Source organism: Trachurus trachurus (assembly GCF_905171665.1).
Source record: "Trachurus trachurus genome assembly, chromosome: 20".
NCBI classification, from domain to species: domain Eukaryota; kingdom Metazoa; phylum Chordata; class Actinopteri; order Carangiformes; family Carangidae; genus Trachurus; species Trachurus trachurus.
The window spans coordinates 6595941-6623816 of record NC_139911.1 but is presented as its reverse complement, the minus strand read 5'-3'; the positions used below and the strand labels follow the sequence as shown (position 1 = coordinate 6623816).

Here is a 27876-nt window from a genome sequence, read left to right as displayed (position 1 = left end):
TTTTCCTTCCTTTGACTTGAGTCAAACTTTTCTTTAAGAGTTGCAGGAAAATGTTTATCTATCCAGAAAAGGCAACAAAAACCAAAACCAAAAAAAAAAAGAAAGTAAGTCCAACGCAAAAAAAATCTTCTCTCTGATTTGGGCACCAGAAGAGTTACGGCTTATTTAGAAAGGTGCTAAAGATTTTCAGATTTTGATGTGTCCGATGTCCGTGGGGCCTTTGGAGCCTCTTGTCAACCCCAGACCAGCTACAGTAGCCACCACCATTCAAAGCACGCAACTCTCTTGTGCTGTTACATCTCCTCCGCTCCTGTCCAGCCCCTACCCCCAACAGGACATCCTGAGGCTTGCTGGAATACAATGCCCGTACTCGCTCAGGCCCCAACCAGTGGTCCAAACATGGAAGTTACATCATCGGGGAAAAATGGTATTGTTTCACTGGAAAAGCACAACACTCTCGAAACACTCGTCAGCTGCAAAGTCCTACGCAGAATTCAGATCTGCGAGGAACTTCTCCTCTAATAATAAAGAGTCACGCGAAAGATGTGTTGAGGCGTCCGACTGGATATGAAGCATCACAGGAAGTGAGAAAACTCTATGAACAAAAAGTGTGATCGACTGTCGGGGTGCGTCTTAGAGTGTGATGAATGAAAACATGTAACACAAACTCCACTAGAAAGAAACACACTGTATTTTCTCACCTTTCCAATTAAATTCTAGTTTTTTTAAACTGTTAAATTCAGATCAGAATAAAACACAACCTGCTGGTCACATGACATACCTTCATATATTGTAGCATAATGCATTTTACATCTTAAGGTTGGGTGACACCAGAGCTCTTGAGATTTAGTGGTGATAAACACCGGTACCAGTACAGAGCTGATAGCACCTTGTTACTGTGTGGGGGTCAGGGAGGGAGCCACCTAGTGGCAGAGAGCGGGTTACAGCATGATCCAATGCACAGATATACAACAGACTATATAATTACACCTGCTGTAAAAGCTACAAAACACAGGTGCTAACTCAGAGAGATGAAGAGGCCAAATTAATAATGCAAGATTTTATAAAAGCTGCAGGTTTTTTTCATCTTTATCTTCAGAATCGCATTAAAGCAATATCATTAAATTCAAAGGCTTCTCTAGAGTGACTATTGAGCTGTCAAATCAAATCTGGGGCCTCCACTGTGCATCAGCATGTTTGAGTGCCACATCAATAGTTAAGTTCCTGCACAAAAGACAGGACTTGCATGAATGTAATAACTGTTTATGCAGCACACACCCACGTGTGTACGAGGACTCGGTGCATTCATGTGCCTGGCCTCCTCAGACTTTGCTCCGTTCCGCGTGTTAACATTCCTTATTAAATAAAAAAGCTCCTCAAACAGCTATGCAGCTCTTTGCAATGCAAATTCAGACAAGGTATACTCAGGGGGATTCTTGTGTGGCAGCCAAGTTAAGAATTGACCTGCATGCCAGATCATAATCTCAGAGAATGAGGGAATGAAAAGGATTCCTCTGTGAAGTTCCCTCTGGACTGGCAGGCGAAGCACAAAGGACAACCGCTTCTCCCCGCCTGTTGAATCAGGTATTTGACTCCCAAATATTATTTTCTTTCTCTCTGTATGGGGTTTCAAACACATGCTGATGCATTTCTAGGCCCCTTGAGTGACTTCTGAAGAGCTGCATTGCTTTGAAGCTTTAGAAAACTCCAAGAAACATCTTTCTTTTTAAGACCTGGGGAGACAGAGAGAGTGTGTGTGTGTGAGAGGGAGAGAGGGGACGTAGTGATAGTGAAGGGAGAACTGTCAAAGGGGGGAAGGGGGGAGGGATTAGATAAGAAGAGACAGAAAACAGACCAAAGGAAGAGCGGAGGAGTAGCTGGTATGTTTTGCAGGAAAGCCGATGTGTGTTTGAGGGAGGGCTGGTCATCATGGCTCACCTTTGACCGTGGCGATGACAGTTCCAGCTGTACTGAGGATGTCTACCGAGTTGAGGCTCTGGTGTTTGTTGATGATGGCCTTCAGGACTCGCAGCAGCTCCCCGAGCCGCTCGTGGACCGCATGATGGAGGCAGTCCTGGTGCTCTGCAAAGCAAAGCAACAAAGACCGTTTTATTATTCCACTTCACTGCAAAACCACAACCACTTAATAGGGCTCATTCAATGGATGTTAACAATAACAGACAATTACAGTGAGGCCCTGTGGTTTCGACTCAGGATATTTATTACTACTTCGGCTAAATTACTGCAAATATCAATGTAATACTGTTTTGTGTCTCAACAGATCAATATGAAAACATCAAAACAACTTGTTTAAAGAGGAACTATGCAAGTGCGGTCGCTTTTCCACTGTTTTGCTAACCCTCCCCCTGGCCATGTGCATTTGTTTACAACAAAGCCAGTGAGAAATCAATCAAAAGAGCAGCACATAATGTTCTATATACGATGTTACGATGTGTATATTTGTGTCGTCTTATCTGTCATAAACAAGAGATTACGGGTTATGGGACGTGTTTGTGTTGCGGTGTGCAGAGACAAGAGCTGGGACACCGGAGCGGAGGCACTGATTTTCTAAGGTTGGTTTTCACTTTTCAGCCAAGAGACGCTAGGTGGAAGGCAGAGAGCCTCGATTCTCGCTGTAACAAGTTACAAATCATTTATTTACCCATCACAATTACTCCAAAGTTGTTTAATTAAGGTAAAAATGTAGCCTAGTTTAGCTAAAAATCCTGCATAGTTCCTCTTTAAGTCTGTATTTTCTATATCTTAACAATTAACAGCCTATCCTGTCCTGGGTTATAAATCCTGATTGGCCCCTGCCATTTAAAAATCTCCCTGCTTTTAAGTGAATGGTGCAACCTCTCTGGCCGCAGGATTACTACATGACATTCCAGCTTTGTTGGTTGAAAGGGTGACCATGGCAGCCATGTCAGGGTCCTGCCATCCATTCACAGCACTTCTAGTCAACACTGTAGCAGCTAATGGTCCGGGGCTGGGTAACCAGAGCTGGGATAGCAGCAGCAGCAGCACACAACTCCACAACAAACTCTACACACATAGAATGAAACTTAAAATGGTGCTGACCTGAAGGCCAAGTGCATAAGCAAACATGACCCACTGTGATCGGTCTGCAATTAGGAGTTCAGGCTGCAGGGGAAAGACAACCTGGCATCTCAGGTATGTTGTTTTATGTACTAGATGTGACTTTACTGACTGTGAGTCACCGCCGTTTACAAAGAACGACACACACTTGGCTATCGAGTAACCTTGATAACGTGCTTTTGGCATAGCTGAGGAATGAGGTCATAAATGAGACGGTAGGAATGAGAACACGACCCAAGGTTACGGCCGTTTTTACTACTTATTGGAAAACGTACTGAGCTCTAAAGTGACCAAGTGGTGACGTGGCTGGCGTGGGCGGATTTCCCAAGGATGACCAATACAGGAGAGAAATGAAGGAAAGATGAGGCACACACACACACACACACACACACACACACACACACACACACACATGCACACACACGCCTCCCCATCCCCCCTCCTGCCTGTCTCATAACACACAAACACACACACACAACTGCCATTGTGACTGAAATAAGTCCTGGTCCTCAGCTGTAATAACACAAAATAATACAGGATGCTTATTTTTCCATCCATGTTATAAATATTTCACATATTTCATGTATTATTTCCAGCAACTGTTTCTCGGTGAGGCTTCCTTTGCTCGCAGCTCCTTAGAAAAAAAGTAAAAGTTTGACTGAAAACAAAAAAAAAATGCACACACAGACACAAACACACACAAACACACACAGAATGGATACAGGCAGTCAAAGCCACATTTTGTGCTGACGATCACCCCTGGATTACCCCTTCATGGAAGAGGGGATCAGGAAGACTTTAGCTGTCTCCCATTTTTGCTTTTATTCGTTAGCCCTCTTTTTTGGAGTGGGACAAATAGTGCCGCCAGTGGGGCTAATAATGCTGGGGCTGTGTGGCCGCCATGACAATGCTAGCAGAGGCCTGACCCGGAAATCCAGCCAACTGACCACCAGGTGACAAGTTCACATTGACCAACGGGTCACGACACATCACAACAATAATGGAAAAAAAAAAAAATACTGTGGGAAATAATGAATAATGAATAAACACGGACAGAAAAGGCTGTGACGACAACATTTGTGTGCATGTGTCACAGTTTTTCCTTCATTATTTAGACCCGTCAGTCAAATTGTACCAAATGTACCCAACTCTCGGCTCCTTACTGACGTCATCAATGCAGCAAATCAACAATGAGCCACTTGAGATAAACCCACAGACCTGGAGTGATTGGATAAGGTGCAGTAATAACTCCAAGAGGAGGTCAAGAGATAACGCTATAGGTGAACAACAAACACTTGCAAAAGATTCACACACAAATAAATGAACTGAGCAAACAGACCACCAAAAAAAAAAAAAAAAAAAAAAACGATTACATAAGACAAACACCAGCTGCAGACTGCTCCACCACCACTTGAACCGCTCCGTGCCAACGTGCCCTGCTGCCTCTAGCTCGCCTAAAAGTTTCTCCACAGGACCTGGAGAGTCTTATCCCTCTCCATAGCAACCACCTTCATCCATCTTCATCAGATGTCACGCACGGCTCTTTCCAGTGCCGAGGACCTGGTGCTTTTTGATGATGAAGGCCTCTTGTCCTTTTGTTTCAGCTGCCCAACTCCCCACGAGGCAGGAAAAGGGCCAGTGGTTCGTTTCTGGCACAACCAGACCGAGGCTCTGCTTCTATACAATCAATGCAATTGGGTGTAAAGAGTTTTCATGTACAAAAGCCTGAATTATTTGTCATATTAAAAGGTAATTAAAAAGAATAATGAGGAAAATTATGTTCTCTAATATTCAGTTCCTACCACAAACTACTGAATGGATTTATAAGCAACATCCTTTAAAGAGGAACTATGCAGGATTTTCACCTTAACTTGCTCCATTTTCACCTTAATTAAACAGTTTCGGAGTAATTGCGATGGTTAAATCAATGACTTGTAACTTGTTACAGGGAGAATGGAGGCTCTCTGTCTTCCACCTAGCGTCTCTTGGCTGAAAACCAACCTTGTGAGATCAGAGCCTCCAACCCGGTGTCCCAGCTCTCGTCTCAGTGACACCATGACACAAACACGCCCCTCTTACCCATAATCTCTTGTTTATGACAGATAAGATTACACAAATATACATGTCGTAACATCATATATGATATATATATAACTGCTCCATGGATTGCTTTCTGGCTGGTTTTGTTAAAAACAAATGCACCGCCAGGAGGAGGGATAGCAAAACAGCGGAAAAGCGACCAAACTTGCACCTGCGTCTAAAGCAAACACAATAACATACATCCATAATAAGTACTTTAGTTATATTTTTGCACTATTCATCTATTACTGTTAACAGAGCCCTGTCTCCTTAAAGATCTCGTCTCCCACAGGCTCATGTATGGGGACCCCGGCCCACAATGATTTGATAAGGGTCAAAGTTTACAACGAGCTGCTTCACCCCTTAAGCCCTTAATTGGTCCTGGTCAGTTTAGATCCCATTTATGGACATTATGCGCTGAATGACAAAGTACACACAATGGCCTAAATCATCCCCACACAGGCTATAGACCCCATTCACCGACTGAGTAACTGAATCCCGAGTCCTGGAGGCATCAGGCCCGGGCAAGCTGTAGGGTTTATTAAGGATGAGTCCGCACCATGAATGCCCACGAGACAGAGGGTCTTCCTTTGCAAAAAGCTCCATGGGCTTCGGTCTTCAATGGGGGGCTGTGTGGCCTATTGGACCATCCTAAATGGAGGCTAATTAGCAAGACATTATGGTTGCGTCCACCAGCTCAGCAGGATACAGGATAATGTACAGAGACTGATTATTTAACCCCTCAACTGCCATTCTGGGTAAGAGACAAAGGGAAGAAGACTTGTTCCCACCAAGACGGGCCGATTAAGGGAACGTCTGAGAAGTGCTTTTTTTTTCTCCCCGCTGCATTATTGTCTTTTTTTTTTTATTGTGGGGAAAAACTACAATGAGAGAAGATGTTTTAGTTTGCAAATATTGGTTCAAGGCCATCTGAAAAACCGGCAAAAACAAGCAAGCTGCTGGGAAGATCGTTCTGTTTTCCCTTTGGGAGGGCCACAGAGTTTTGATTGAGGACTTATTTGAGGGCTGAAAAACTCACCATTGTCCCTGGGGCCACTAGCAAACAGTGGGACTGGTCGCCTCATGGGCCAGCCACATGAAGCATTTATGGAACAATAAATCACAACGGCAGCTTTTCACTTTTTTTTTTTTTACGGGAAAGGGTCGGCGTATGTGTGCATATGTGTGATAGGGGAGGGGATTTAATGAGTATGGGAGTGTTAAAAAAAGAAAAAAAAAGAGGAAGGGGTTTGTTTGTGATTCGGGGTAGTACCCTCCCTTGGGATTTGTCCCAAATTTACCCCTGCACCCCACATCCCTGCTTCAGAGCGGGTTATGAGAGAAGGAGAGAGTGAGAGACATTCCTGGGCATAATAAGCCCTGGTGAATGAAGGCTACAGGGGGATCAGACTCTGATCCTGATGAGAAGGAGGCCGCGGATCAGGAGCTGCTCAGAGGCTGCCAGCAACACATTGCCAGGTTTTTACTTCATTAGCGTCATGGAAACCCAACATTCCAGCCTCTTGTTTGGGAGCGGGGACGGGAGTTGAAGGAGTCAGGGGTGGAGGGGGATCCATAATGAAAACATTGTCGGATCATTCACCATCGAGATGACACCTCAATACCAAAACATTCAGATGCTCCTGTGGAGCAGAGACTCTGATATTCACATGGAGCAGACCTGCTCACATGCAGAGTTACAGCTGTGGACCTCAAGATCTCAGGCGGAGAGGACATCACAGTTTTGATTTATACAATGTGCACCTTTTTTTTCCCAATGTGAAATATTTATTTGGTGCACCGCCAAAGTAAAAGCCCCAATACAGGTCCACAGTTAACCTGTTGATACATTATTCAAGGTTGGTTATTTGACCAGAGTTGGATCTACTCAGCGTAGAGTAAATGTAGCATCATTTCAAAAGGGTTATAGAGGTAATATACAAATCCTCCTTATCAGAGGTGACGTTATTTTGCATAATCCTCTTGATTAGGTTACTAGATGGGTCAAGTATTAACAAAGATAAGGGACAGACAGAAATCCATGTAAGAACGAAAACTAGCTTTTTGTTGAGAGTCGGACAATTTCAGACTAAAGAATTTTACGTTAAAGGGTTTATAACTCTACTATTTTCCACAATTATATAAGAGCTAGCCAGTTTTCTTGTTGTCAGCAGGACTAAAAAGATGCTGACACTTCTTCTTGATGTGTACCATAAGGCTCGACCCTCTGAACCTCAAAACTTCCACTCGGGCCTGACACAATATGACTTGGCAACATTCCTTTCGCTGTGACCTTGGTATGCTCAGTCATGCATTGAAAATCATGGGAGCAATGTATTATTTATGCTTCAAAACATTCAAGAGAACAGAGGGGTGCTTATTGTCACAAAGCAAGTGTGAAATCACTAAACATGTCACAACTGGGTCTGCAGAAGTCCGATCAAATGGACGCAGCTCATGGCGGAGGGGGCTAAATAGGATGTTGGACAGGCTGGCCATGACTAATGTCAATCAAAATCTCACAATGTGTCCCATTGAGACGGACCACAGCTGGACATTCCAGCTACTCACCCCCTAAATAACCAACGAGGACTCGTCGTTTTCAAAGAAGTTGCGCATTCATCAAAAGCCGTGGTGCAGCTACGTTTCGAGAGGTTCCTTTGAGACTCGCCCCCTCCCATCTTCAAAAGACAGGCTACCAAATGTTGGTCTAATAATCAATCACTGTGTGACTCGGTAACCTTTGTTTTGTCAATTGGACTCTTCTTTAATTGGCTCGGGTGAAACGCCAAATTCTTTCACACTTCCCTCTCACAGTTAAAACCAACCCGATCGTTTCAATCCACATTTCTGCTCAAATATGAGGGGGGGGGTTGGTGCAAAATGGGTCCACTTAACCTTTAACACTTGGGTAGGGTCACTGCGATGGGTGGCCCGTACGCCCCTCCTCAACATACTTCCTGTGGTCAGTGGCCCTGGTCCACCTCCGTCGACAGACCACCGGTGGTCCACTCTACGGATTAGCAGATTACATGCAGCTGCTAAAAGGCAGGCGAACTTTGCCTTCCCAGACTTCTGCGCTCACGCCGAGTTGATTCACCTTTGAAGCTCTTTTTCCCATGACTTCACGCACAAAGACCTGGCGTTTAAAAAAAGGAGCCCAAGGCTTGAGGAACAGCACCTTCCACCTAGGTGGGGGGCTTTTATGTTCCCGCTCCGCAGGCTACTGCCTTTGTCTTGGCTTGTTAGCCGTTAGCTCAGGAAATCAAAAGCCAATGAGAATTTATGCTGAATGACGGCTGAAATTCCTGACATTGAGTTTGACCAATAGACAGGACCTTGAATATAGCCACTCAAATACTAAAAACTACACCCAATAAGACATCAACAACTGTCCAAAACTCCAAGGGTGACCCGTTAAATGTTCAAACATCTCTTTCTTGTCAGCATCGGACAGGTCTATCCTTGGATATTTCTCTCTTGAGACATTCGCATTTAAATGAGATTCCCGGTGTGGAATGAAGAATTTGTTTTTTCCCCCTCTTTCATTTCTCTTTGGAGCTGTCTGTCACAGTGAGGAAAGACAGGAGCCCCCTCCCCACATCACCACCACCATCACCGCCTACTGTTGATGCAAAGCTCTGAAGGCTGGCATTTCAACTATGCTTTCTTTAAGGGAAACTGCAAATCCCCCAACCGTGCAACCTCTAGTTGGCAGCAGGACCGGTCAGGCATTAGCCTAAAGAGACTTCAATCTCTCCACATGCTGTGCAGGGCAGGAGAAGAAGAAACATCAGCAGGCCGGGGAGCTGGGAGATCGGTCCAGAGACGGGCCCCTATAGTACACCTGTCAAGGGGCAGAACTGGGATTTGAGGGGGCTGAGGTTGGGGGACAAACACAGCATTGAGAACAAGAGGACACTGTTCAGCTTTACTAGCATCCTAATCCTGGGAGAATGGGCTTTGTGTGCTTGAGAGCCTGCAAAAAGACCTTCAAAACATTATCATTCTCATAACTGTCAAGACATTTAATTGACTCAAATGTACTAAATACAACGACTTTTTCTAATCCCAAACATCTATGACATCTACGAACTTTGGATTTGAAGGACATGTGTTGGTTTTCAATGCATACAATTGGAATTATCCAGATTATAAAAATGAACTGGAGCAAATACATCTAATATTTTGAGCTCATGTGTGAATGGAAGATTTTTTTAATATGGCATTGGTACCATTGACAGTTCAGGTAAACACAGGCCTTGCATTCAGATCTCTGGAGATAATCTCACATGATCTACACCCTACCAAATATACTAAAGCAAATGGGCCCCGATATGAAATATGCAGGTTTAGAGACGCCATTTGTCTTACTTTGACAACTTGAACCAACTTCAATAACTCCACTTTCCAGCCTTGCCCTTCCTACAACCCAATGGGACCTAATTTGAGTCTCCCCGGACAGGACCGACCCCGGTTGGTCGTGGCCATGCTTCACGCTCAGTCCGTTTACCTCCACATCAAACAGAGACTCACTTCCTTTCACTGAGCACAGCAACTGGGCTCCTAAACAGAGCGCTGCAGACAAAGACAACGGCTGGTTATCCCACTCACTCCCATCAGCTCCATTGGACTTTAACAAGTTATGAGCTGTGCCCAGCATGGGGCTGACCCAGTCACATGCGAGCATGCCCTGAGGTTGGCCCTGGCAGAAAAACAAGGCCAATTATGCTGAATATAGCTCTTGCTACTCAGGGAGTCACAACAATACACGTTGTTGCAGACAAGAAATTTCAAAGAGTTAGCGGAGGAGGTTTAAAGGCGGCATACCTGCGCCGTGCTACGAGTAGCTCCAATCAGTGCCAGTGATAAGAGAACAAGTCGAGTGGGTTCTCCAGACAACAAGAGGAGCATTGTAAAAGCCATTACTTACCTAGATGACATCCTGCTGTAACCGAAACATCTGTCACCTGCAGCATCCAACCAGTCCACACTTGCTCTTCAGTAAAACGGTGATCAGGGTAGTTCAGGGTGGTAACGACAAAAGCAATTTAACCTCCTGCACTATTTTGTTTTATTGCGGATGTAAATAATTCGGTTGACCTAATTTTTTTAATCCCGGTATACTTGTCAACAAACATTATGTTTTATGAGTTCTTCTTGGAAAGACCAGCTTCTCTTGCTGTGCACCTACAACCTGGAACACTCTGCAAAATCATTTGAAACTTACATCACTTTTATCAATAGGACAATTTAAAACCATAACTACATCTTATTTTACCTCTAACTGCTCTTGCTTTTAACTATGTTTCAATTTATCCTAGCCACCTTTAAATTCTGGTATTCTGTAATGTTTTTGTGTGTTTCAAATGTCTTGTCTTCTGTCCTTATATGTTTCGCGTTTCATCTCGGCTATATTGTAAATGAGGTTACTCCTCAATATCTCTGAGTTTAAATAAAGGTTATGAAATGAAATGAAATTATAATAAATGGACATGGCTTTTGCAGGGCTGCTAGTTGAGATATCTAAATCTAACAACAACTGTGTTAGTCAATGAATAACTTCCAAAGAAAAGTGCAGGATGTCAATTGAGTCTAATTTGCCTAATTCTATATTATTTTAATCCAGTGCAGGGATCGAGGACACAGATTCAAGAGCTACTTAAGCTTACAGAGAGGATAAATTTGCCATCTTTGTTGCAAAGCTTTAATCCAAGAAGGGTGAAGGGAGCTCCAGTGATCACAGAAAGGGGGAGTGCTGGGTAAACTGGCATCTTCCTTCTAAGGAATACGTGTAAGAAAACAATGTGGTAATGCCAAGTTGTGGAAAAGACACTGCAGCCTTCAGTATCCCTATTGCTTTACAGCTGAACAAAACGACTGTATATACAGTATTTCTCTAGTACAGCCCCTGATCAGGGCCCACAATCCTTTGCTTCTCATGTGCAGTGTGGGAATCCTGCAGCTCTGTCTTAGTGTGTGGCAAACATCGACAGCGTCCTGGAACAAAGCTTCCCCAGCAAAAACAGAGCCTATAACCATAAATCTCAGCAGAGGGAAGGAAGGGAGAGACACACACAGAGAGGGAGCTCCCTCGGCCACCGACATGAAAACAACTTACAAATCTTCAAGTGCACTCGGGCTATTAAACTTGACATGTCAGCATCGTTTTGCCACCTGTACACAGCCTGACATCACTGCGCACATTGTGGCTCTGCCAAAAGACAGATTTTCAGCTGATGGTCCTCAGCAACAATTCATCAGTCGGAGTTTTGTTTCCACAGGCAGAGGATATAAATGGGCCGACCATATGTCACAATACCCTGCACTTTAATCCCAGAGGGGAGCAATCCAAAAGATCCAACCGTTGCATGTCGACTAATGCTAAAACAATGCCCTGTGCTATTAAACAAGGATCACCCAAAACAATTAAGGTAATGTAATAAATCCTGTGAGGCAGCTTAGCGGGAAAGATAAGCACACTGTTAAATCAAGATCTTTGGAAAATGTAATTTAGGGACCAGGTTTCCAAACCGTCGGTGTAACCTGATCTATAAGAGATGGCTTTACAGCAAAGGAAGGCCGGTTGTCTTGTGTGCGGGATAATTTACAGAGGCTTTAAATATGGGCACATTAAAAAAAAAGAACCATAAAAGGAACTTTTTGGAGGCAAGATGAAGCTTGCAGTGCTTTACAGTGGATCCCAGACCCAGTGGGACAGACTGTCTAAACAGAGCACAGTTACAGCTATTAAGGAAGTCTGGAATGGTTAGTGAAAAGCCCAAGTAGGGCTAATTTTAGGCTGGTATTTCACAAGGGGTGATTTAGAACACAAAGCACTAAAATAGCATTTAGGCTTTCTCTGAGGACCCAGACCGAAATCAGTTTCCCACAAAGCTCGAGCATCACACACGGAAGAACAGACACTTATTCTCCCACATCGTTACAGCACAGCTCCACTAAAAGGCACAAAAACGAAACCAGACAAATGAAGTTTGAAACTTTAACTGTTTTTCTAAAAACATGTTTGTTTTCTAGCCACTTACCAAGCGGTCAGGTGCATTACAGTATGTCATTGTGCATTACACAACACCTGTGGAACATTTTTAGTCGGCACCTGTTAATCATTGAAAAGCCCAGAAGCACACGTTTGACTGTGAGAAGAAGAGATCCTCTAGTTATGACTCATTGGTTATGACTCACAGAGCCAAGACACAGCTGATCTGAGGAGCCGGGGGAACACGAGTCACACATTAACACTGAGAAATTAAAACTGTGACTAATGGTGATGCAGTTGTAATAAAAACACAGATTTGCACATGCCGAATGGAAAAATTGATTGAAATTGTGCAATATTTGAGAGTGTATCGGGTTTCAGAGGCAGAATGAACTACAGGGTATAAGGCCATGGACAAGGACAGTTTGAAATTCATCTGCTGTTTTGCTATTTGCCATTAAAGCAAAAAAAAAAAACATATTAATGTCACACGTTGTCAGCTGTAAATGATTGAGTGGCGACAATACATCAGCACACAGGAGAATAACACACTGTCACTGGCAGGTGCAAATTAACAGGGCGCTGATGCATCATGACCACGTAAGCAGCTCCAGATCTCTGCTGAAAAAAAGGAAGCATGTAGCCGCCCAACAGGAGTCCTGCAAGATCTGCCTCCTTCTTAAAACATAAGACGTTAAAACCTTGTGTGACTGGCTGCAGAGAGGGGCAGATCCAGATGCTATACAGGTCAGATAATTGCTCACTGTAAACATTAAGTGTAGCATTCAATTCAGAAAGCTTTCCTGTTAACACCCTGTTCCGCTCAGCTTCACACAGTCAATCGCATGCAGCGCCGGTGCAGACAGTTTTCATTCTTAAGCAGCTGACGCACAAAAAGAAAAAAACTGGGGCAAGTTGTTCTGCGTGAAGTGAACCCAACACTGACGACACACCTGTCCCAATCAGATACACCCTCACTCCAAAAATAGATGATGAAACTCACAACAACCGAGAGCTGTGCACAGATTTGTTGGACAAAAAAAATAAAACAAAACAAAACAAAAAAAGGCAGAGGCCAAGTGTTTGTCACGCTAATAATCTTACGACGGGGAGCTCCGGAGGCCCCTGCTCCACCGTCCTCCTGACACAAAAGGCCAAAGGGACCAACCTCCACGGCTCCTCTGGTCTCCAAACGTCCTCAGTGACCCCCGCAAAAACCTTCAAGACAATAATCCCCCTCCAATTACTTACATTACATCCTTCGCAAGTGGCTACCGGAGGAGGTCACGACCTTTTGGAGAGAGAACGACGTGAATGAATATCTGCGATGGAGAGACGCTGTGACAGATCCTCAACAACCTCCAGCCTGACAACAATGAAGACACACGCAACCCAGCTTCTTCTCCTTCTTCTTCTTCGTCTTCTTAGTAAAAAAACTCACTCATGCGTCATTGACTGTGACCACAGCAGAGAAGCCCCCACGTAACGACTTCCATTTAAGGTTGACGTGCGTTGCTAGACAAATAAACTTCTTCTTTTTTTTATAAATAAAACATTTTAAAAGGGAATTGGCTGAAGAACCCCCCCCTCACTCACTCACTCAAGGGACCAATCCCACAGGCCACAGCTATTCTTGACTTGGGAAAGTATAATTTCTGCAGAAGCTGCCAGTTAGCAGCAGCAGCAGCAGCGTGCTAGCCCAGAGAGATGCCTCCTGGGAACAATGGGTGTCAGACTCACATCGTTGACTGTGAATGTAGGCCACGTAGAGAGGGGCACGGACCTCTAAGCTGAATATTGCTCCTGACTATGGGAAAAGAAAAGAACAAGAAGAAGAGGAGGAAGAAAAAAAACAAAACAAGGCCGTCCTTTGGCTTCAGTGAGCGGCCAGGGGTAATGAGAGGTCTGAACTATTGTGAACTGGAGCTGCAGAGACAATATGGCCATAAATTAGAGGAGGGGGGGGTAGGGTGGGAGGTTAAATCCAAGCCCATCACACCACAAGTCAGTGCCCCCCAATAATCTGTTAACATGCTCTGCTGAAGTCCTGGCTGGGCCTCAACAATGACACTTTGAAGATGTTTATTGACAACAGGTATAGCCTATACAAACCACCGAGGGTCTGACCGCCAAAATAAAAGCTTCTTTTCACACTCGTGTTTGTTTCGGTGTCAGAAAAACAACAGCATGTGAGAAAAAAAAAGAGTCACAAGACTTTGACTGTGAGACACAACAATGCTCTGCTGTTGTTTCTTCCCACCCCTCCAACTGAAATCTGCCCTTTCCTGTATTTAACCGAAATAAGCCGTCTGATGGGAATACTCTGCTTTAAAGTCACGTGTTGCCATCTTAAAAGGAACTGCATTTGCATAATTGAATCCTGCGTTTACTGGACCTGCAAATTATGTGTGTGTGACGTGCAGCAGACTGGGCCGACACTCACCGAGTGACCTCAAGTCCATTTTTAAATTTATGACACAGCGTATGCAAATATAATCTGGAGGGAACATGGATAATAAACCAGTTTCTTAGTGTTGGATTTGTTTGATCACACAATGGAAATGCAGCTCAAAGTGTATATTTCTTACATATGACCTACTCGCAACCCACGGTTCCCCCATGTTGTGTTCACGAGTGTTCATATGTATGTGTGCATTTGTATATGAATATGTAGATGATTATTTAGTCATATGGTTGTAAGCGAACATGTGTACTCGAGATAACACGTGTTTAGACGTACAGTATATGTGCATATGCTTTTGTTTTTTCTTTTTCTTTTTGATGTTTCTTTTGTGTTTATAAGGGCACACCTTGGCAAGCATTTGTACTATTTAGCCACATCATATTGTAGCCATACCTATTTTTGTCTATTATACTGATGCTACCTATGTTTTGTGCAAAAAAACGTGAAAAAAAAAGTTTAAAAAAAAGAAAAAAAAAAGTTTATATTTCTTATTTAAATCATTTCTTCTGCTCCATAAAGTTGTAGACATGTGACGATTTTCTGCTTTGATCTGTGGCACGTTGACAGGTCACTGAAAAGTCTCTCAAGCTTAAAAAAAAAAAAAAAAAGTGCCTGCTGCAAGTCCTGCTCTCTATTCCCGCCGGCCTGTCCAGCCGGGTCAAGCACCTCCACTGACCTCTCCAGACAATAAAAGGGGGCTGGAATTCCTTTCCCCCCCGCCCCGAGGCCTGGGTGTCATGTCACAGTGCTGATCACCACATGGTCCACCACCACATGCAACTCCAGCTCATCTTATTTGGACCCAATCAAATCTGGAACCAACCCACACCAATAAATACCAAGCCAGGAATGTCCACAGTCACACACACACACACACACACAGGCTTGTCTCTACACTTCCCTTGGAAATTGTCCCATTTCATCACTGTCAAATCAAAAGCCCAATACTGTAATTAGCGGCTTAGTGAGCGTTTTTATTCTGTCTACAACGCCCGGGCGTCAAAAGATCCTGCTGGAATGTAAAGAGATTCAGAGACACAACTCCTCCTCGTCATTAATCGACAGTTTAGTTGATCAGCCTGTTAAATACACATCGTTTTCTACTTTACAGGAGGTGAAACGGTGAGTTCAGGAACCCGAGCAGAGATAGAGAGATAAGGCCGGTTGACTGACCGCGCAGCCAAGGCTGCAGCCGCCGGACAAAACAGGTAGATAGGTCTGGGGCTGTGTACATTGTGGTGAAAGCAACAGTTGTGTGCACAAGAGTCGACTGGGAAACTACATTCCGTTACAAATCCCTTTGGCAGTGCTCACGCTATTCCAACGGGTTTTTTGTTTTGTTTTGTTTTGTTTTATTTTCGCCTCTAGGAAGTAAGTACACATCTCGTTTGTGAGCCAGAAACACATTTCAAAGAAGGGCGGGCGGGCGGGCGGGCAGAGTCTAACCGCACTGATGTGATCGTGTCATCACAAGAATCAGGGAGACGAGACGACGGCACCCTCAGTACGGGGAAGCACTCGCATGTGTGATTCGGTGAAAGCCCGCATGCATCCACAGGGGCGGCTGTTGTCGCAACAAATCACTGACAGGTGACAGGTTTCCTCGGATACAGTTCAAAGTTTGTATAAAACCTGTTAGTGTGGGTACAGCTGAAGCTTTATCAAGCCCAGTGTGACACATCATTGACCTCAAAAGAACAACCAACACTGCAGAAAGTTAAAGGATAGTTCACCCAAAATTGAAATTGCACTCATTATCTACTCACCCCCATGTCGACTATGTTTTTTGGTGTGTCTTTTTGTTACGAAGAAAAGTGGTATCCATTTGCAACCATCATATGGACATGCAGTGCTGCACGAAGCCCCCGCTGTAACTCAGAGAAGGCACGGAGGACTCTGAAACTTCTCCCAGCCTTTAGTCCACATGAGGATGAGTAGATAATGAGTGAAATTTCAATTCTGAGTGAACTATCCCTTTAGTACTCTCTCCCCCGTGCTCTCTCTCTGTGTGTGTGTGAAAGAACAACCAACACTGCAGAAAGTTAGTAGTACTCTCTCTGTGTGTGTGTCAGCAGCATACCTTTGGAGTTGAACACTTCTTTGAGTTGCAGAAGCACATCAGCAAACTTGCGCACGTCGCTGACCAGCTGCATGATGTAGTTTGGGTCCGAGGTGGGGATATCCGGGCTGTCTGAGTTCACAGAGCCGCTCTTGGAGACCCTGGGCGGGCCGGTGGAGCCCAGGCTGGAGCTGGACAGGCGGGAGATACCCAGAGTGAGTTTGGATCCACTGCCTCCACTGCCTCCACCTCCACCTGAGCCTCCGCCTGTGCTCTGGCGCAGCATGGCAGCCAACATGTCTCTCTGCTGTGGTGGCCCTCAGGCCTGGTGATGTGTGTGTTATCCCACTGTTCAGCTCTGTTCTTAGACCCACAACTGCACGGCCACAGGGATGGAGGAGGAGGAGGAGGCTGCGGGGTGAAAGAGGAGAGTCTTAATTAATGCTCCAATATGACATGAGTGGTTGTTTCATGACAGTTTATTAAACAGGTGAGATTGAGACAATAACAAGAAATACTGTACTGACTGTCATAGGTCATATTCTTATCAAGTAGCTGCTGTATTATTTAATACTTCTCAGTAATAATAAAAACACAACCACATGTGATAGGACAGCACTTCAGACTTCTGATTTACCTCTGTAATAACTCATAGTCTATTATATAGGCTAGTTACCCTGTGTAAATGTTTATTCTACATTTTAAGGACATGGTTTAGTGTCCACAGAGATAAGAGTCTGGTCATTGATGCCCTGTAGCCTTTTAAAAAAAAAACAGCACAACACACAACAAACTTCTTATTAAAAACCCATTATTATGACGACTTCTTATTTGCTAATTAGAATAAAATCAAGTTAATGCCAGTTATGATTGTAGGATCATTAGAGTTGGCTTGTTTATTCGGCTCCAGCAATGTTTCTCTTAAAAATCTGGATTTTAGTGGATCTGGTTTGCTGATGGACTGCGGTCACTGCTCGCGCTTTGATCGAAAGGGGAAACCTGAAGAAAAGTGTGGATTTCATGGAGGTCTGATAAAAACAACATGTTTTGGATGGACACCGATTTAATGTGATTAGAGCCAGGAAAAAGATCCGAGCAATAAAAATAAGATATTAGCGGGCAAACAAGGCAGTAGGACAGTGGTAACCTGAAAATAAAAGCAATCCGGGTGAAATCCGTCGCACGGAGGAAAAAACACGGAGATGATCGGTTCTCTCTTTATGACAAAAAAGTTTATAAAACTATTTTCCAGCAACTGTTTTTACTACTTGTGGACACAGTTACCTAAGTTACTTCTTAGACACAACCACAGACAAACATACCTGCCGCCGGGTCCTGAAACATCGCAGCTGAACGTAGAAAAAAAAAAGAAATCCCGAAGCGGAAAAAGTCAGGGAAAAAGGACAAAAAAGATTAATCCACAGAAAGACGCAGCGCGGCGCGTTTGTCCCGCAGCAGCAGCTGAGTCCCGAGGTCCGCTCCGCTGCTCGGCCTCAGCTCGGCTCCTCTCTCCATGTGATGTTGGCCGGAGCCTGTGATTGAATGTGTGTCTGCGTGTACGTGAGTGTGTGAGTGTGTATGAGTGTATGAGTCCTCCCTTAACAACAGGTGTCTGGAGTTTTAAAAAAGAACAAGCTCCCTACAATAAAAAATGATGAACTTCCTGTTGTGCCCTTCAAAATAAATGTCCTGGATGATAAGATTTCACAACAACCTGTTGGATGTCAATGTGTTGTGTAGTGGTAGACTATCTATCTATCTATCTATCTATCTATCTATCTATCTATCTATCTATCTATCTATCTATCTATCTATCTATCTATCTATCTATCTATATATCTATCTATCTATCTATCTATCTATCTATCTATCTATCTATCTATCTATCCTTTCTTGGATATGTGTGCCATTGTTACTACTGTAGTGTATGTATTGTGTAGGCCTATGTATAGCTATTACAAGTACAAAGCAGCTGATAAGACGCCACTTGCCCAAGACAAATTTCCCTTCCGGGACAAATAAAGTAGTTTATTTGATTATCTATCTATCTATCTATCTATCTATCTATCTATCTATCTATCTATCTATCTATCTATCTATCTATCTATCTATCTATCTATCTGTCTGTTTTATTTGTTTTTCCATTATCATTAAAATGTAAACACATGTGCCATGCATGCTACATAATCATAAAAAGTCATAAAACTAAAGGCACGTGTTGGACTTTTATTCTGAACACTAACTCTCCCCACTTCCGGCACCAGTCTGATGGACTTGAGCCTTTTTACAGCCTTTTACTGAGACAGCAGATCACTGCGTTTGCTTGGGTTGTAAATCTCTGCGGTTTATATAAAGGCCTTATTGACCACACTCACTTTGCACTGCTCTGATCTGCACTTTGTTTTTCTTTGGAGCAGGAAGAAAACCTTTGGACATGGAGACGTCACTCTGTCTGTCCTAATGAAGAATCCCATCCTACCTAGATCTAAGACAGCAAATCTCTCTTTGACATTAGGAATAGAAATTAACTACAATCTTTAACATTCACAGGGTGATTATTCAGAGTTTTTTTTATTTAATCAACCTGCTTTTTCCCACTTATCCTATCCTTATCCTACAGGAGTAAGTGATGAGGAGACATACATCCAAATGTAAACAAGTTTTAACTACTAAAATAAAAACAAAAAAATCAGTCTTTTACACCAGAACCAATATGGTTTGCTTTGCATGTGGATACTCTACTAAAGTACTTTTGATTTATACACAAAACTGACTTTTCATCTCTGGCCAAACCTTTTATTTTGCACTAAAAGTGACTCAGTGCTGGAGACCTAAAGTCACTGTGCACTTTACTGACACCTGCTGGTAGTGTTAATGTAGTGCAGTCATATAAATCAGCTGTTCATTGCAATGAAGTGTGACTACATATTGCAAAGAAAAAATATATAAGTTTGCCCAGTGTTACCAATTCTAGAAAAAAAGCTTTAAAAAAAAAAGAGAGAGAGAGAGAGAGAGAGAGAGAGAGAGAGAGAGAGAGAGAGAGAGAGAGAGAGAGAGTTTCAGGCAGTTCATTCAGTTGCCACTCACTTCCTTTAAAAACACATTACTTGCTTTACACCTGTGTCCAGCTGCTGTCAACCTGCCAAGTGGAGCTAAGTAAGTGCATCTGGCATTTTTATTGTTAATCATTCAACACTGTAAAAAAAAAAAAAAAATCACTCTAACTCAATAAAACCACAGGATTAAGATAAATAAATTCCTTGCAGGATGTGTCTGGATCTAGACTCTGCAGGCTCCTCAGGACCTCCAGCTGGGGGCGACATGAAAGCTTCAGTCACTGCATGGTAATCAAATATGATCCATCTTTAACTACTTCTTTGTAGTCGGCCCCCTAATGAAAGACTGTGGTGGGGTGGTTTTTGCATATTTTAACCGCTGCTGATTTCTTGTTTCGAGTGTCCTCACATTTGGCAACGCAACCAAAGCCACCTTCACCAAGGTAACTGTAGGAAGTCATCTGTTGGAGACACATGGAGGAAAATCAACAGTGCACATTACAGCTTATCCATGCAAACAAGGCACCAAAAGCTTTCCATAATGAAAGATGCAATTTGTCCCGCTTATTTCTAGTTTTGTTGGGCCATTGAATGCATTTCTGCACATGCTAAAGCCCTCAAGATAGAGCATTAGGCCTATCTGTAAAAGTTAACAGTTTGACACATTGGAAACATAGAATTCATCTGTAGTAAAAATACAATTTAAAGTAACTAACATTTCCAGACATGTCTCTAAATCTGTCTGCCAGAAGTTTGTAAATAGGTAACATATTATAATTTAGTCCATCAACAGCTTCAAAACAAACCTCACAGCTTAATCAACTCCTCTCCTGTTTCAACAAAAACTGATTATAATCGGCTTCACAAAGACAAGAGTCACGCCAGGGCAAGGGCGGCTAATGAGCTAATAAGATTTAAAATCTACATAATCTGCTTATTTGACCCTCTATCAGTTTTATGGAGATGATTGCTAATGATAAACAAACACAAATTCAGCACTAATATCTCAACTCAACTCATCTAACCTTTGACCTTTCTATAGGATGCATGTTTCAGGTCAGTGCTGGTTTCCCTACTGTAATGTTGCATCTTTATTTTACTCTAATTTAATCTATTTCACATTAACACATGTATTAGATTCAGAAAATGTTGCCCCACGAGTGTCCAAACTGTATTTAATGCACTTGAATGCAACATTAATGTGATATTTTATTACTTTTTCAAGCAGTCTCCTTCAGGTGTCAATTCATTAGTGTTCAGTTCCCCCTAGTGGTCCAATTAACGAACTGCAACATATTAAACACAACAAAGCATTATTGAGCAGAGAACACAGCAGAGTGAGACTTCCGGTGAACACTTTCACAATAAAGAGACTAAGTTTGATGCTGATTATAGCCTACTTATCTAGTGCTTTCATATTTTAAGTGTTTATGATATTGATATACCAGTATCTTGGATCACTACCATTACATGCTGTTAATGTTGTGTGAAAACAATGTATTGAGTCCAGATAAAAAAGAACAGAATGTTATAGCCTATAAATAAAAAATAATCAATGGTCAAGTTTGATTAATTATTGAATTTATGAGAAACTCAAACACCTGCACCTGACACCATAGTCTGTCCACTTTAAATGACGCTTTACATGATCACATGATGACATTTAATGAAAAATAATCATATTTAACACTAGTTTAGCAGTGTTTTCATGATGCTGCATGTAGCCTACATGTTGATAGATAATTGTGGTATTTTCTTTTCAATATTAAATCATTAACCTACCTTTGTGATGTATTTTTATGGGGCCCAAAATCAAAAAAAAAAAAAAAAAAACCAAGCACAAGAAAAATAAAATAAAATAAAACAAAAGAACAAAAAACTACAACAAAAAAGGATGTAAAACTACTAAAAATTAATTTAACAGCAACTACTTAGTATACATTCACTCAAAAGTAAGTTTTTCCCATTTTTTGTTATGCATTTCTACCTTGTAATTTTTCCCAAAAGAGCGTCATTATTATCAGGGGGCTTTTATTTTGAAACCCTCGCAGCGTAGATCCGGTTCTCAGATTTGCACAACCGACGTGGGGAGGGTTTGTGTTTGTGATTGTCTGTGTGCACCGGTTCGTCAGTCAGAGGTTCATCCAGCGCAAAGTTGAGGGTCTTGTCCGTGCATGTCCGGAGGTTAAAGGGCCGGTGTTGTGTGCCTGTGCAGCGGCCTGAGCTCTGCTGCGTCGCCGCGGTGCTCATCATCATGTCTTCCAGCGGGATCCAAGGACTGCTGCTCAAACTTCATGAATCACTTTCAGACGAGGACAGCCGAGCCGGGGCTCTCAGGGGCCACGATTTAGTCGGTGACTTGGGGCAGGAGTGCATGCTGTCCTCCACCGAGAATGACCTGGGTAAGAAGACAGCGATGCTCCTCTGAAAAAAAGCCTCTCATGGGTTTTTTTTATTGACTCCGCGCCAAACTCCGTTAACAATCCGATCATTTAAGTTGATCAGTGTTTGCATTGGTGATGATTGGTAAACACAGAGTTGCATGAGGCTTTTTAGGGACCAGTAGAAGATGTTTATCAGTTCGGCGTGCAGAAAGCGTTTCAATAACTTTGGATACGTTTTTATTTTTATTCAGTTTTACCTGTGTCCCATCCATCAGCCTCTTCCGCCAAAACTCCTTGGTGGGCGGATCATCTTCTCCTCCATGTGACTCCACCGGTCAAATCAAAGCCTGTGCATTCACTGGGAGTTGAACAACACAATGTTCAAAACATGTGTCGGATTCATTCATTTTTTTTGCACATCACATCTTATTCTGTATCTTATAAGAGTAATACAAACACCTGCCATGTTTCTCCCTCAGCATCCTTCACTTACACATCCTCCTTCAGGGTTTGTCTCAGTCTCATCTTAGCAAAAGATCAATAATGGAGACTTTACACACATTTATTGATAGCCTACTAATAAGTAGTTTTTGTGGTTTTACCTTTGCTTGGCGTGTTTTATTTCTCTTAAAATGACTTTCCTTCATGTTTTGATTTTCACATTGATATTGGAAAGTTGATTTCTCCTTGTTTTCTTATTGTTTTGACACAGACTATGAGAATTAAGGCTGCAACTAGTGAGAAAAACTGAGAATAATGGAAAATAACTATTGATGATTTATAAATATATTTTTATAATTTCTCAATTGATTGTTTTTTTAGACAACAAAATGTTAATGGATTGTACCGACTGATTAAAACATGAAAATTCAATTTCATACTGCCTGTGAAAATAAAAGTTTAATTAAATTCTCACAGCTTGAAACCACAGAATATTTGCTGTTTTTTCTTGATAAGCAAAATGATTATGTGTATTGATTCATATTCAGACCACCTTTTTTCAGAATTATGCAGAAACAAATATTAACATTTCCATGTTGTGACTCATGTTTCAGTTTTACAGACGTCCTTGTTGTTCTCCAAAGACTTCGGGCTGCTCAACTTCCTCAGGAAGTCCCTGCCCTCAGACGATGTGTGTATCTATGAATATCTTTAATAATAATAATAATAATAATAATAATAAATCAATGAACTAAGAAGTTTGTGTGTTAAACAAAAACATCTGTTTTGTTTACCAGTTCCGCGACACCCGAATTGACATCGTGTTGTTTCTGGGGACGTTCCTGGACAGAGTTACACCACGAGTCAAAGGCTGGGAGAACACGTACGCCATCGACATAAAAGTAAGTCCTCTAGTTCTACGAGGATAAATATTAAATTTTAATTAGACTAAATAGCTGCTCTACACTGGTTGTTTTTTATTATGTTGAGTTTTTAAACTGCAGCTAGTACATAAATCTTTTTGCTTTTCATAAGTAGCACACTGAAGGTGAAGGAAACGTCATTACATATAGAGATGCATCATGTAATTCATTGTCTTTCTATTTTCTATGTGGACGCAGCAAACATGCATGGCTGTATATACAAAGGACAGACTGGCCAGGATTCGGTCTCCGGTGCTGGAGCTCCTCATTAAGGTTGGTGGTGGTGTGTCTTTTCTTTATAAATCAGGAGCTGCTTCATTCATTAAAATCAAATTAAATTCTCTGAACTCATTCTTGTTGCATCCTCCTCAGGTTCTCCAGACGACTAAGGCCTCCAGCGTCGCTGCAGATTTTAAAATCGGTGAAATATTTAACAGATTCTATGGCGAGCTTTGTCAGAAGAGTAAACTACCAGACTCAGGTGAGTCCTCTCTGACGGCCAAGCTCTGGTTTAACACTTTAAAAAGAAATATATAGCTTCTAACGTTTCTTCCAATGTTTCCGTTCTTTGGGAACAGTGCTCGGAAAAATCTACGAGCTGCTGGGAGTTCTTGCAGATGTTCACCCCAGTGAGATGACCAATAACTCGGACAAACTCTACAAAACCTACCTGTTGGAGCTGAAGGAGCAGGTGTGTTTGACAGATGATGGGGTCGGATTATTTATCCTGTGGCTGGTGGTGGTGGTCAGTGTTTGGGCAAAAACGACTAATCCAACGTTTTTTTTTTTGGTACATCCTGATATCTGAAAATATTACTTGTGTGTGTGTTTTTTCCAGATGACTTCTTCAACTAAGGAACCAAAACTTTTAGTTGTTGCTGGATGTTTGAGAGGAATCACGGCTCTAATGGTCAACTTCTCTAAAACCATGGAGGAAGGTGCGTGTATTTAAAACCAACATTCCCGGCTCTCTGTCTGTACGATCAGTGGGTCACAGTTTGACTCTGACTTGCAGATCCAGAGACGTTGAAGGAGATTTTTCAGTACGCGCTGAAGGCCATCAGTCCTCAGGTAAAGAGAAAAAGAAAGAAAATACAGAATGAATAAAAGATAATGGTAATGAGAAGGAGTGTGTGTCTGTCACACTCTTATTGTCTTTGGCACCAACTGACTTGAGCTCATTGTAACCGTCACTGCAGTGTGGTTTTAGCTTATTCAAATTTGCAATTTCAAGTTCAAATAACTTTATTCATCTGTCAGGAACTTCATTTGTTTAAAAGCATCAGTGTGTGGCGACCTAACTACAACAACGGTCTGCACACACACACACATACACACACACACATACAACAAATAGAGCTCATTCACACAAAACAGTGGTTAGTGAGGCTTTAAAAAGAAAATGATATATAAAAACATCATTAGAATAACAGGGTAAAAATGTAATGTATGTATTAAACAAGCCCAGAAAGAAAGACACACTGGAGATTAGTCTCTACTTCCACATTGAAATTGACTGATATTCATTTAGTTTTTATGCATTATATCATATTATCATCGTGTCGCTTATGCAGCTATTTATTTTTCTATCTCTGTTGCAGATGGAGATGAGTCGATACGCTGTGACGTTGGGTAAGGCCTCCACTTCTCCAGAGTCACAGTGAACAGTGACTCTCTCTCTGGAAACTAACTCCATGTTTTACTTTCTCTTTCTCTCTCTCTCTCGTGTCGTAAACAGCTGGACTCAGATTATTTGCCCGACATGCGGTTCAGTTCAGCAGCTGTCTGATGGACCAGTACAAGACCCTGTTTGACGTCATGTCCAAACTCTGTCGCCACATCAACGCTGAGATGAAGAAGACGAGTTACTTTGCACTGGAGGCCTTCCTCAAACAGGTGAATAAATTTATTAATTTAATTTCTTTTTTTATTCTGTAATGTCTTTCTTTGGTAACACTTTATAATAAGTACACACTATTAAGCATTAGTTAAGCATTAATAAATACTAAATTCTTCATTTATAATGCATGAATACTCATTAGTATGTAGTTTATAAATACAGTTAGTACTTATCAATGATGAGTAAAACATTTTAACTGTGTTTATAAACTACATACTAATGAGTATTCATGTGTTATGAAGCATCAATAAATACTAAATTCATCTTTCATAACACATGAATATTCAATGTGTTATGAATGATTTTTAAATGTAGTATTTATTGATGCTTATCTAATGCTTAACAGTGTATACTTATTATAAAGTGTTACCCTTTATATTATATGTGTTTTGTGCATCTAGTAGTGTCCAATTTTGTGATGTTAAATTAATTATCGACAACTGACCAATGCATTTCTGAATATATTTCAGGTTGCGATGCTGGTGGCTGAAAATATCGAGGAGCACAAAGGCAAACTGAAGTTCTTCATGCAGAAGTTCTGCGGCATCATCAAGACCATGGACTCGACGCACAAAGAGCTGTCCATCGCCATACGGGGATACGGATTCTTTGCAGCTGTATGTTCAGTTCCAGTTGTTGCAAAAGTCTGAAATTTAAATGTTAATTAATGCACAAAAACACTGTGTCTCTGCAGTGTTTCATGTGTCCCTTATTCTTTCCTCTGCAGCCGTGTAAGAAGGTTTGTCCTAAAGATGTGGACCTGATGTACACGGAGCTGATCCAGCGCTGTAAACAGATGTACCTGACCGAGTCTGACGGGGAGGAGGAGAGCTTCTACCAGCTGCCCAGCTTCCTGGACTCGATCGCCAGCGTCCTCATTCACCTGGACAAGGTCACAAACTTCAGATTTGATTCTCACCTCTCACTGCATCTTCATCGTTAATCTCATCTGAACTTTTTGCGATTTGCAGGTCCCTGAAGTGTACACGCCGCTGCTGGAGCGCCTGCTGGTGGTGCAGATCGACAGCTACCCTCAGTACAGCGAGAGGATGCAGGGCGCCTGTTGCAAGTCCATCCTGAAGGTTCTGGTGGCCACGGCCTCGAAAGGCCCGGTGCTGTGGAGCTTCATCAGCTCCGTCGGTACGTTGGTCCTCACGGATCAAAGATGTGTGATGATACTGTAGGAAAACTTGTTTCCAGAGATCAGATGCGACACAACATCTGATAAAAGATTCACTCTGCTTCTGTTTGCAGTTCACCAGAGCTTGATTCGAGTGTGTTCAAAGCCCCTGCTGCTTTCTGAGGTCAGATTCATGTTTTGTGTTGTTCTTGTTACTGATTACAGTACTAAACAGGTAGCATAGGAACCAAACCAATAAAACATACTTTGTTAATAAACTTTATAGTTTAACACCTGGATAAAACATTCATTCTCATGGAAATCAGGTCTTTTTTTGCTGCTCTAAAACAACAGCAGCCTAAACAGGAAGTTGCACCTGCAGCTGCTGTTGTTGGTGGCAAAAATTTGACTTCCTGTAAACGTTAGCTGTTAGCAAAATGTCTGATAGTCTCAGCAGTATAAAGGCAGGGCAGTGTGGAGGGATGGTATCAGTGTAGCACATGTTTATTTATTTTTTTTACTGACAATAAAACTAGTCAAAAAGATGCAGTTTGAGTTCAGGTATTAGGAAGGAAAATCTAAAGTAAAAGTCTTTTTTTCGATGTTACTGATAGAAGACGTCGTGTCCCCCTCCTGTCCTCCTCTTCCCAGAACAAAGACGGTGAAAATGAGTCTCAGGTTCGCGTTGGGAAGTGGAAAGTCCCAGCGAGTCACAACTACCTCGGCCTCTTCAAAGGCCTGCTGGACTGTGATCAGATGAAGGTTGGTGAAGTCTCATCAGGCCTCAGGGGGCAGAGAATTTGCATGTTTAATTACAACCTTCTGTTTCATGTAGCTTTTCTCTTCACAACTATTTTCAAAAATACTCCCAGTATATTCTTGAATCCTCCATGTCTCACCTTCGCTAACAGAGCGAGGCTGTGAATGTTGTTTTAGATGAAAAAGTGAATGTGCATTTCATTCTGTGTCCTCTCTGCAGGGCTCTGGTTTTCTGGACGGAGCTTTTGAAAGTCACAACTCCTCCCTTTTGGCTCTGAGCCGCCTCCTTTACGACGAGTTGGTGAAGTCGATTGTCAGAATTATGGAGAAACTGGATTTGTCTGTGCAGAAAGTGGCAACAGGAGAGGAGGTGAGGCCTACCTGCGCTCTTACAGTATTTTGACACACACCCCAGACTCCTTTCCTGTAGTTTTTAGTGACGTGATCTTCTCTGTCCGTCAGACTCCAGATGACTCGGCCCACGTCCTGCCGTCCTCTGACCCCACAGCTCATCTGCTGCCCAACAAGATGAAAGACTTCACAGCCTTTATAAACCTGGTGGATTTCTGCAGGTGATGGAGAAGCAACATTAACC

The 27876-nt window shown here is 42.4% G+C and overlaps 2 protein-coding genes across 2 annotated transcripts in view; one reads left to right on the top strand and one right to left on the bottom strand.

Moving 5' to 3' along the window:
• Nucleotides 1–18269, bottom strand: part of arhgap29a (Rho GTPase activating protein 29a) — a 36268-nt gene extending 17999 nt beyond the window's left edge. Inside the window, exons 1-3 of the mRNA XM_083995865.1 lie at nt 18021–18269; nt 16720–17109; nt 1939–2082 (exon numbers count right to left, since the gene is read on the bottom strand). Coding sequence (XP_083851991.1) covers nt 1939–2082; nt 16720–16996 — 421 coding nt within the window. The 5' untranslated portion in view covers nt 16997–17109; nt 18021–18269. The remainder of the gene's footprint in view (nt 1–1938; nt 2083–16719; nt 17110–18020) is intronic.
• A 3720-nt stretch (nt 18270–21989) lies between these two features.
• prkdc (protein kinase, DNA-activated, catalytic subunit) overlaps nt 21990–27876 on the top strand; it is a 39541-nt gene continuing 33654 nt past the window's right edge. Inside the window, exons 1-17 of the mRNA XM_083995889.1 lie at nt 21990–22156; nt 23194–23270; nt 23377–23481; nt 23701–23775; nt 23875–23983; nt 24081–24193; nt 24341–24440; nt 24518–24573; nt 25104–25134; nt 25241–25398; nt 25873–26019; nt 26130–26294; nt 26374–26542; nt 26657–26706; nt 27174–27284; nt 27502–27651; nt 27744–27853. Coding sequence (XP_083852015.1) covers nt 22009–22156; nt 23194–23270; nt 23377–23481; nt 23701–23775; nt 23875–23983; nt 24081–24193; nt 24341–24440; nt 24518–24573; nt 25104–25134; nt 25241–25398; nt 25873–26019; nt 26130–26294; nt 26374–26542; nt 26657–26706; nt 27174–27284; nt 27502–27651; nt 27744–27853 — 1874 coding nt within the window. The 5' untranslated portion in view covers nt 21990–22008. The remainder of the gene's footprint in view (nt 22157–23193; nt 23271–23376; nt 23482–23700; nt 23776–23874; nt 23984–24080; nt 24194–24340; nt 24441–24517; nt 24574–25103; nt 25135–25240; nt 25399–25872; nt 26020–26129; nt 26295–26373; nt 26543–26656; nt 26707–27173; nt 27285–27501; nt 27652–27743; nt 27854–27876) is intronic.